The 11,730-nt window shown below is 33.9% G+C and overlaps 1 protein-coding gene across 2 annotated transcripts in view; it reads right to left on the minus strand.

Annotated features, from left to right (window-relative positions):
* The window catches only part of RADX (RPA1 related single stranded DNA binding protein, X-linked), a 75,281-nt gene that overhangs the window by 42,740 nt on the left and 20,811 nt on the right, over nucleotides 1-11,730 (minus strand). The window contains exons 4-10 of one of the 2 annotated variants that reach the window (XM_023203105.2): nucleotides 10,553-10,661; nucleotides 10,260-10,351; nucleotides 10,031-10,153; nucleotides 6,622-6,726; nucleotides 5,339-5,503; nucleotides 3,880-4,040; nucleotides 2,841-3,010 (exon numbers count right to left, since the gene is read on the minus strand). In XM_023203105.2, coding sequence (XP_023058873.1) covers nucleotides 2,841-3,010; nucleotides 3,880-4,040; nucleotides 5,339-5,503; nucleotides 6,622-6,726; nucleotides 10,031-10,153; nucleotides 10,260-10,351; nucleotides 10,553-10,661 — 925 coding nt within the window. The remainder of the gene's footprint in view (nucleotides 1-2,840; nucleotides 3,011-3,879; nucleotides 4,041-5,338; nucleotides 5,504-6,621; nucleotides 6,727-10,030; nucleotides 10,154-10,259; nucleotides 10,352-10,552; nucleotides 10,662-11,730) is intronic. The other variant, XM_023203106.1, reaches the window with a different exon arrangement.

Genomic DNA, 11,730 nt, shown 5'->3' on the forward strand with positions numbered 1-11,730 from the left:
TACTTGCAAACTACCCATCTGACAAGGGATTATTAATAACCAGAATATATAAGGAGCTCAAATTTATATAAGGAATAAATCGAATAATCCAATCAAAAATGGACAAAAGATTTGAATAGACTTTTCTCAAAAGAAGATATACAAATGGCAAACAGGCACATGAAAAGGTGCTCAACATCACTGATCATCAGAGAAATGCAAATGAAAATCACACAAGCATTTCATTTGATGCTGAAAAAGACGTTTGATAAAATTCAACATCCCTTCATGACAAAAACCCTCAAAAAGCTGTGGATAGATACCATTTTACCTCAGTTAAAATGGCTTAAATCCAAAATACAGGCAATAACAAATGCTGTTGATGATGTGGAGAAAAGGAACTCTGTATACTGTTGGTGGGAATGTAAATTAGTGCAACCACTATGGAGAACAGTTTGGAGGTTCCTCAAAGAAACTGAAAAGTGAAATACAATCTGATCCAGCAATCCCACTGTTGGGTACATACCCAGGAGAAAGGAAATCAGTATACCAAAGAGATATTTGCACTCCTATGTTGTTGCCGCACTGTTTATGATAGCTAAGATTTGGAAGCAACCTACATGTCCATCAACAGATGAATGGATAAAGAAAATGTGATACATATACTCAATGGAGTACTATTTAGCCATAACAAATGACATCCAGTGATTTGCAACAACATGGATGGAACTGGAGATCATTATGTTAAGTGAAATAAGCCAAGCATAGAAATAAGAACATTCCATGTTCTCACCTATTTATAGGATCTAAAAATCAAACAATTGAAATCATAAAGGTAGAGTTTAGAAGGACTGTTACCAGAGCCTGGGAAGGGTAGTAGGGGGGTGCGGGGAAGTGAAGATGTTTAATAGGTACAAATAAACAGAAAGAATGAATAAGACCTACTACTTGATAGCACCTCAGAGTGACTATAGTACCTAATAACTTAATTGTACATTTAAATGTAACTAAAAGAGTGTAGTTTGATTGTAATACAAAGGATAAATGCTTGATGGGATGGATACCCCATTGTCCATGACATTCTGATTTCACATTGTATTCCTGTATCAAAACATCTCGTGTACCCCATAAATATATATATATACCTACTATGCACCCACAAAAATTAAAAGTTAAAAAATTTTAAAAAATAAATTAAAAATTTTACCTATTACTTATTCACGACCAAAAACTGCTGTGTACCTGGGCACACTCTAAAAGATTGGAATTTTTAAAATTTTAAAATCCAAAGTGATTCTGCACTCTGCTTTAGGAGTGTTTGGGCTTTCCTGACACTTTAAAGAAACAAAAACTTCCAATCATGTACAATTCATAATGTATGGATGTTTTGTAGTAAAGACCCATGCTTAAAAAACTGGTGAGCAAATATAAGCTATAATGTTCTTGTTGTTCAAGAAAATGGAAGAATGACCTTGAGAGTGACACTACCTCCTTGGTTTCAGAGGACAAGGGCTCCCTTTTCAATTCCAAATGGTGGGTTCATTTCCTTGGTTCCAGAGTGCAGGGCCATCACCCAGGGTTGTAGGAGTGGGGATGCTACCCAAGTGGGCCCAGGGGACATAAGACTGTGACAAAGAGAATAATTCTGAAGCCTTAAAAACGAATGCAATTTATTTGCCTTGCTAGATTTTGGAGTTGCTTGTGACCCATGATCCCCCTTTTCCTTCCAATTTCTCCCTTTCAGAATGGGAGTGTCTATCCCATACCTATCTCATCACTGTATTCTGGACAGATAACTTGTTTGATTTTATAGGTATACAGATGAGGAAGAATTTTTGCCCCAGGATAAATCACCCTGATCATGGATGGATGAATTACATCCATATGAGATTTAGATGAGATTTTGGATTAGAATTGATGCTGCTATGGGATAAGACTTTTGGGAATGTTGTGATGGGGTGAACCTATTTTGCATACGAGAAGGACAGGAATTTTGTGGGACCAGAGGGCAGACTTTGGGTTGAGTCGCGTCCCCACAAAATTCATATGATGAAGTCCTAACCCTCAAGTCCTCTGAATATGACCTTATTTGGAAATAGGGTCATAGCAGATGTTACTGATAAAGATGAGGTCATACTGGATTAGGGTGGTCCCCTAATCCAATATGACTGGTATCCTTATGAAAAAGGTGAAATTTGGACACAGACACTACACAGAGAGAACTCCATGTGAATATGAAGGCAGAGATTGGGGTGATGCTTCTACAAGTCAAGGAATGTCAAAGATTGCCAGCACACTAAGAGGCTAGGAGAGAGGCATTGAACAGATTCTCTCTCGCATCCCTGAGAGCAGCAATGCTGTTGACATCTTGATCTTGAACTCTATCCTCCAGAAATTTTTTTTTTCTTTGAGACGGAGTCTCGCTCTGTCGCCCACGCTGGAGCGCAGTGGTGCGATCTCGGCTCACGGCAAGCTCCGCCTCCCGGGTTCACGCCATTCTCCTGCCTCAGCCTTCTGAGTAGCTGGGACTGCAGGCGCCTGCCACCACGCCCGGCTAATTTTTTGTATTTTTAGTAGGGACGGGTTTCACCGTGTTAGCAACGATGGTCTTGATCTTCTGACCTCGTGATCTGCCCGCCTCGGCCTCCCAAAGTGCTGGGATTACAGGCGTGAGCCACCGCGCCCGGCACCTCCAGAACTTTGAGACAACAAATTTCTGTGTTTAAGCCACTCAGTTGTGGTATTTTGTTATGGGGGCCCTAACAAATTAATACAGCTTCTACGATAATTGCTTATTTTACAGGGTAGAGATAAACCAAAAGAAAAATATACTTTACATATAATTAATACAAATGACTTACGGATTAGCATGTGGGCCTTGAAGAATTCTTATTTTATTGCTGAGACTCAAATTTGTAGATGTAGTTTGGAAATACTGAGAATTCACAGGCTCATCATCTTGATGCCGTTTACCATTTCTTTCTTGAATTTCTACTCTAGCTGCTTGAGATGTTGAGGGTCTGTTAGCATTCTAAAACCAATAATTTAAAGAAAACATTTTATGCTAATTCACAAGCATTAATCTCATAAAAGACTACAACTTTAGTTTATTCATTTTTCATAATCAAGAGTTCTGGCAAAGCTTTTCAATCATAACAGTGCTTTTATAAAAATGATTAAATCTAATCCATCTGCTAATAAAATATTTTTTAAAAGGAAGACAAACATGAGTCCTTCTTATACTACTATCTGAAAAGCTGGATTAAATACTTATTTCCTTATAAATAGGAATAGTCCTAGACATAGTTTTTAAAAAGATAAACTCATGGGAAAAGTTAACTTGTTTGTCTTGATTGCGCCGAGATTCCAGAACTGGCGTCTTCTATAATAGTAAACTATTTATTCTAGAAGAGTTATAGAACCTGGGTAAGACTACTATGCCAGATATAGAGAAAACTTCCCATGGAAGCTTTCCTGTAGTACTGGCCTGGACAAAAGGTAGGAAATTAATATAGTCATAGATACCACCTAGAAAATTAAAACACCCACAATAGCCTCAAATTACACAGAATGCAAAAACAGGATACCAAGTTTTGAGGGCCTTGGGAAATGTCAGAGTCTGTAATCATTACTGGCCTAATCTGCCCCCAAATAAATGACACAAAAAGGAAACAAACAAAAAACTAAAAATATTAGGTTGGTGCAAAAGGAATTGCGGTTTTTGCCATTACTTTTATAGGCAAAAACCACAAATCCTTTTGCACCAACCTAATGTTTTCTCTTAGGCTTACATTATTAAGAGTCAATACACGTGAGTTCTGAATAAAATGTAAAAGGTACCAATTGCAATCATGATCACAGTGCTTTCAGAGAAATACTATTAATTCTCTGGCACCATACCCGAAGTGTTTCTGATGCTGAGGCACTTTCAGTCGCACTGCTATGGGGGATATACTTTATAGCAGTAATTATCCCCTGAATTGCAATGCGCTTTTGTTCCCTATACTGCAAGTCTTCAATCTCCTTCCTGACTTCACTTATAGCTGTCAAGAGCGACTCAACTGCAAAAGAGTAAGTCCAAGAAAATTGTAAGTTTTAAAGAACTGAAATGATAAAAATAAGAATTAGATTTGCAATGTAATTTCACAACACAAAATTATAAACTTACTACATTAACTTAACTGTGAGACACTGTGTTTATATCTGGCATCCTTTTATATAATTTTGTGAAATAGGCAAAATACTTTTATCAGTTAAATTTGAATACAGGCTTCCACTCTGTACCCTTCATTTGCAAAATAAATTTTGCATATTAAATGCAATTTACATATTATATTTCAAACTATAAAGTGTTGCCTAGTCACTGTGTAGAAAAACACATTTTAATTATTTCAAACACTATTACATATTGCTAGCATTATGATGTATAAGAGGATGCCAATATTTAGATGATGATAGGTCGGCATTTTAAAGTTTCTCTTTTTTTCCAAAATTGTGAAATTATCTCATAGCTTTTTAAAAAAGAACATGCTTGTGTTAAACTTTTCAACTGTCATATATTAATTCTACTAAAAAGTATATTAATAGTAGGCTTCTCATCAGTACTTCAATTCCAAATTCAGCATCTCATTTATTTTGGCATCATTTTATATTTAAAGGTAGCACTCAATTTTGTTAAACACAATATATATCATTCCACAGTAGCACAGTACAGTTGTCAGTATCTGAATATCAAATTACCCAGTGTCTCCTTTAGATATGTTTAGTCTTTCTGTAGAACATCATAGTAATTGAGATCTACACCAAGGTCAGATGTGTTCTCAATGACATTAAATCAAGATATTTATAGGCTGATCATCCCTTCTCTGATATATAGGACCAGAATACTTCAGATTTTTGATTTTTTTAAATTTTGGAATATTTGTATTATACTTATCAATTCAGCTTCCCTAATGCAAAATTCCAAAATCTGAACTGCTCCAAAGAGTAGTTCTTTGAGTGTCACTTCAGTACTCAAAAAGGTTCAGGTTTCAGAGCATTTCAGATTTCGGACTTTTGGATTAGGAATACTTAACCTATATCTCCAGTTGGTTATCTTCTATGTTTTCTCTTTTCTTCCAGTCTGATAAAATCAAAATATTAATCTTTAGATTACCATGTGAGATATAGGGAAAACTATATAGAAAATACGTGACATGTATTTTGAGATCTGCATTAAGACAAAGCTATTATCAGTGAATGTTGTTAAACTTTAGTTCACTCCCATAAAATAAAAGAATAAAGATGACTAATTGAAATAGCATAAGCCATATGAATAAAATGTAAACATATTTAGAAGGACTGGCAATTACATTAGTACCTTTAATAGAACTACTATACTTGGAAAATGTCTCTGGCACTGGTGGATAAGGGTAATATCCACCAATAACCATATTCTTCTGTTCCCCGGAATCGGACTTTGTTCTAATCCATTGAATAAAGTTTTTTACCTTGGCATCATACGTATACGGCTGGCCTCTATGACCTTCTCGCGGGAAGGGTAAATCATAAAAAATGAGAAATAAAAATGTCACTGTAACAATCTGCATGAATATTTTTGTGTAAAAACAGTTTACTATTAAAACAATCCCTCTTTTATCACCAAGAAAAAACAGTCAAGTTCACTTATTTGCTATGTAGCAGATAATTATCCAAAGACAGTAAATAAATCCTAGGAAGGAAATCAGACACACTGCGTATTCGAGTTTAAGTGGACTAAACTGTAGCTAGCTATAGGATGCTAAAAATCACAGGAAGAAGAAAAACTAACAATTCGAATTTTTCTAACTATCCAAATCGTTGACATCTTCTGAAATAATCAATTTTTAAACTACGAATTAACCTGAAATTATGGCATCATGTATGAATGAAACGTCCTATGAATACGGCTCAGCATTTAAATTTATGTTCTTAGAGCATACTTAAAAGTGCCATATTCACATCTGATAGTATTTATAAAATAAGATATGCATTGACAAAGATGTATGTTACACCTTTCCTAAGATTCTTCTTTTAACAAATTTCTTAATTACCAACATGGGAACAATCTGGTAAATACCCCATTCCACACTATTTCCTCACTCTCTCATTTGGAAACGTTTTTCTTTAATGTTTTGATTCTATTATTGGAGGAAATAGGGAAAAAATAATATACTTGCAGACAAGTAATGAGACCTCTCTTGTTATATAAATAAGACATAAGATCTTGGGGCTGAAAATCGACACTCATTTTTGTTTTCATTTAGAATTTTAAAATATTGTTAACAGAATCCATATTATGATACCAGGCCTAACCAGGTCTTCAATCTATCAAGCAATTTATGATTATCTACATTCTATGCCAAGTGGGAATTAAAGTTGACTGAAGGATATAAATGCAATTTTCCACTGAGTCACAAAATCATTGCCTCATTTGTAAGTAATCCATAAGCAATGTATTTCACAGGCCAAAAATTCTTTGCTAAAGTACTCTTATAGTAATAAAGGAAGTCAAAATAAAACTATCTTGTAGTTGAATATTATTATGTAAAAGTTAATATGTACTGAAGGATTCTAGGGAAGGGAAAATATATTTCTAATAATATACACAAAGAAATTACTCACCAGTAATAAACACTCCACTCTCATTTGTCGTGGTGAGGTAAAGCAGTTTAGGTACTTGATTGTCATTTCTGACAACTTTCAACTGTGTACACACAAAATATGCCACTAGAAAACAAAAATATTTATGAAATTACTTTTCCATTTCAAATAGGACACAACAAGATCAGGATCTAACACAATGCTTCTCAAACTTTAATGCGCAAAGAAATCACATGGCATCATTGTTAAAATGCAAATTCAGATTCAGTAGGTCTAGGGTGGGGCCTGAGATTCTATATTTCTAATCATCTCCTAGGCAATTATTAGTGCTCCCAGTCCTGGGACCACACTAGGAACAACAAGGATTTAACACTAGTCTGCTTTTTGTGAGAAGCCCCTTTTTTTTTCAGAAAGTACAACAGCTGCAAGTAACTAAAGTCATTTGTTTGTTGCACAGATAAAGGGTGCAAGTCATTTTAACTGGGCACACAACTGAGTGTGAACAGCGATTTCTAACAGAGAGAAAAAAAAGCTTAGTTTCTCCATGATTAACTCTATCTAACACTAAACTCTGAATTACTCTAACTCCTTCCACCAGATAGGGCTTACACATTATTGATTCGTATTTGCTTATGCAAGTGTTTTTTATCTTTTATGTATTTATCTTAATTAGATTTTAAGGCCAATGGCAGGGCTTACATCATCTGTTTATTTTCTTTTCACCTTGCTATGATTATAGGCTAAAAAGAATATCTAAAAATGAGAGTATAATATCTTCAGATTTCAACTACTTTCAACAATTATCAATTGTTTTTATCTAACAGGCTATTTAATTATTATAGTTTCATTAATCCAACATTATTTTTCATTTTAACACATTATATGTCAAAACACTTATGGTTTTACAAACTAGGAAATGAGAAATAAACATAAATTCTTATAATCACACAAAAGTAAGTTCTCATGTGAGAATAAAAATTTCTCCAGAACACAACTGTAAATCCATTTGCTACATCTCATATTTACTAAGTTCTTTATTCTGTAGCAATGAAAAGGAAGAAAATCTGTTCAAATGCTAAGAAGTATCTTAATTTATATTAAGAATTATCTTAATTTTTCCTTTATTTCAAAAACTACAAACATATGAATATTAATGGCTAAAGGTGTTGATATAGGAATATTAAAGAAACCTCTAAAATATGTCAAGCCAGTAGATCTCATGTTATGTGTTCTTACAACAATAAAATAAATTTAGAAAAAAATAAATAAACCTCTAATTCTAAATTCATGGCCACTAAAAATCTGAGAGTCAGATCTAACGCTTTCTAGCTATACAAAATCCAGGAAATTACTTAACCCCTCTGGATGTTTGCTTTCTCACCTGAAAATTTATAACAACATCAACTCTTCAAAAGGTAACTGAGAGCACAAAATGAGATAATATCTATAAGCATCTGGTACACAGTAAACACACAATATTATTTCTCCTTAGTTCTTCACTTTTCTTATGAAAAAAAAACAGTCATACTACCAAAGAATTTTGGTATTATTCCAGAAGACTCTTGGCCATGCTCTTCTTTATAGGCCTGAAGCCCCCCTAATACTCACCATTAATTTAATGATTTTTTCCTTCACTCTTGGTCAAAAGATAAAAATAAGTTGTGACTCTTGTCAACTATTATACTAGAATAAATCTCACCAAGATCCGTATATATTTTTCTTAGAAGGATACATTTCACATTATCACAAGAAATAGAATATGTGTGCTTGGCAAAGTTTCTGTGAGAAATCTTTATCCAAAATTCTTGTTAGCTTGTTGTTTAAAGTGGTCACAAACAAACAAAAAGGAAGCTGGCAATAAAACCCACCTAAATTGAGGCAATAGGATTATCACCAGAAGTCATCACTGCCAATTACTTATGCCCTAAAAGAAGTTATATCAGAGTTTATAGCCCATCGCCTTGAAAGTCCATGCCTTGGTTTGGCCAAAGCTCTCTTTCTGTTTCATCCCCCATAAATTGGGGTGAGGTTTGGTTCTATTCAGATATATTTTTCAAATTTAATCTCACAAGCCTAGGGTGGAATCTAACAAAGCAGAGGTGTATAATACTGTTTTGTATAGAGAATAAAGGGGCAACAGAACAGCCCTATATACAATGCCTAGGTCTCTTGGTGTTCCACAATGTCTATCTTATTGCTGGTTAAAAAAAGTAGTAATAATAATAGATGTAGGCCAGGTGCGGTGGCTCACGCCTGTAATCCCAGCACTTTGGGAGGCCGAGGTGGGCAGATCATCTGAGGTCGAGTTTGAGACCAGCCCAGCGTGGTGAAATCCCATCTCTACTGAAAATATAAAAATTAGCCAGGCATGGTGGTGTGCTCCAGCAGTCCCAGGAACTCAGGAGGCTGAGGCAAGAGAACCATTTGAACCTGGGAGGCGGAGGTTGTAGTGAGCCAAGATCATGCCACTGCACTCTAGCCTGGGCGACAGAGTGGGACTCTACCTCAAAAAATTAAAAAAAAAAAATATATATGTGTGTGTGTGTATATATATATGTGTGTATATATATATATGTGTGTGTGTATATATATATGTAGTAAATATTGGGAATTTCTTCAATGTTGGCCAAGCATTTAACACAGGTAGCAATTAGTGTTTATTTATGTAATCATTTGGAAAATAATAAAATGTCACACCCTATCTAAAATAGCTTTATATTCTAAATTTAAATAAGGATTCGCTGAAACTATTGAAAAGTATTATACTTTTTTCCTTATCATAATAGATCTGAAGACTAGACTGTTACATGTAATATGTAATAGGACAAACCTAAAATAATTTCAAATAAATAAAACTAGTGGAAAAAATACTTTTCTATCTGAATGAATCCAGGGAAGAAAGTCAATGCCAAACTAAGCCAAAGTAAAATATTGACCAGCCAGTATAAATAACACCACCAACTTAATATTAACTTAATATTCAACCGGAATCATACTTACCATTGTCATTATGTAATTACATAGTCCACCAATCATCTACCAATTAATGCTATGTAAGTCTTCAATGTCTTTAACGGGGTCTACATAATCAATTTCCAAATATATACAAAGGGAATTGACTGCCTATGTTTTAGTCTCACTGAAATTCAAGGCTTTTTTAACGTGTGGAATTTTTACAATGAGAATTGATAAGAGGTCCTGTTTTCTGAAAAACTGGTTTCAATCCCAAGTTAATTCTGAATAGACAATCAACGAGTGGTTAATGTCTATAATACCAAATATGATATTAATATAGAAAAGATTTAAACATGCTGTCAGACTGCTTGAATTTGCCAACTGAATGCCACGCTACTTCTGTAAGTCAGTTTATTTTTTAAAAGTTAATTCTCCCACTTCCAAACATAGAATAAAAATATTAAATATTGCTTACTTGGGTAAATATTTTCAAAGATTTCTGGCTGCGATGTTGAAAACAGTTCCACTATAAATGGTTGCTCTGAAGTACCATCAGCAATGTGAATCCAGCGATATGACCAAAAATCTTCACGGTTTTCTATATGGATAGAATATTAAAATAAATGAAGGTAACTGTTATATACATATGAACACAAAATTATTCACTGAAATACTTTTTATGATTTTCAATTTTAAAAGCTTACCTTTCTTTTTTGACCGCTGGACCCTTCCTACAAAAACTAAAAGGCCAATAACATCACAGATGCAATTTTCTGGCATATCATCCAGTTCTGACCTAAAAAAGTAAAATCACTAAATTAATATTTTATTTTTAAACAGTGAAAAAGCATTCTACAATTATTATTTTGAAAATGTATATCTACATAATTGCTATAGCCTAATTCTGGGTACATTTTGAGCACATTATAATGCATTGTTTTTCAGTAACCAAGACTGAAGATTAATATTTAAGACATTTTGCAAGAAACTATTTTACCTTGTGGTAAATCGGTGATTTAACTTTGGCAGTCTCCATTCTGGTTTCACCTGCTTTTCTGGAATGATAATTATATTTGTTGGGGGATCTCGAAGATTCAGGCAGATTTCTGAAAAACAAATATATTACTTTAATATGCTATTTAATACACACCAAAGAATATACATTATATATATTAAACAGCAAAATAGTAGACTGAACATTTTGAACTCACCATTAAACTCAAGAACTAGATTATCATCAATGTTCTTCTACCTCCATTATCACATCCACTTATCTCTCTACCACAGTTTAAAACATTTAATCACACTTTGAGAACTTTGTGTTCTATCATTTCTTTAACTTAAAAAGGGTTTTATCACTTACATGTTTTTGACCAGACAAAATGCTATTTGGCTTTGTTTTTGAACTTTATATGAGTGAAATTATATTTGGTATTTTATGATTACTTTTTTCACTCAGCATTATATTAATAAAATTCATAGCAGTTTTCTTGTCATTTCCACAGCTGAATAATGTTCCAATGTGTTAATATAGTACAATTTATTAACTAAAATTTATTTCCATTATTGTGTTAATGAACATCTGGATTATTTCCAGGTTTTTACTATTATACATAGGGTTGTTAAAAAATTTTTGTATATGCCTCCCTGTGCACACAGGCAAGTATTTTTCTAAGGTATTATATGAAGGTGTAGAAATGCTGGATTATATGATATGTAAATGTTCAGCTCTATAGCATAATCCCTAATCATTTTAAGTAATTAGCCTATTTGTGTTTCTACCAGCAATGTGTAAAAATTCCCATTGATACACATCCTCTCCAAACCTTGGTATTGTCAGCTTTCTTTCTCTTTCTTTTCTTTCTTTCTTTTTTCTTTCTCTTTCTTTCTTTTTTTTTCTTTCTTTCTCTCTCTCCTTCCTTCCTTCTCTCTCTCTCTTTCTTTCTCTTTCTTTCTTTTCCTTCCTTTTCTTCTTTCCTTCCTTCCTTCCTTCCTTCCTTCCTTCCTTCCTTCCTTCCTTCCTTATCTCTCTCTTTCTCTCTCCTTCCCTTCCTTCCTTCCTTCCCTCCCTCCTTTACTCCATCCCTCCTCCCTTCCTCTCTCCTCCTTTCCCCTCCCCTTTTCTTTCTCTTTCTTTCTTTCTTTCTTTCTTTCTTTCTTTCTTTCTTTCTTTCT

The sequence above is a fragment of the Piliocolobus tephrosceles genome, chromosome 12 (assembly GCF_002776525.5).
Source record: "Piliocolobus tephrosceles isolate RC106 chromosome 12, ASM277652v3, whole genome shotgun sequence".
In the NCBI taxonomy this organism is placed as follows: Eukaryota; Metazoa; Chordata; class Mammalia; order Primates; family Cercopithecidae; genus Piliocolobus; species Piliocolobus tephrosceles.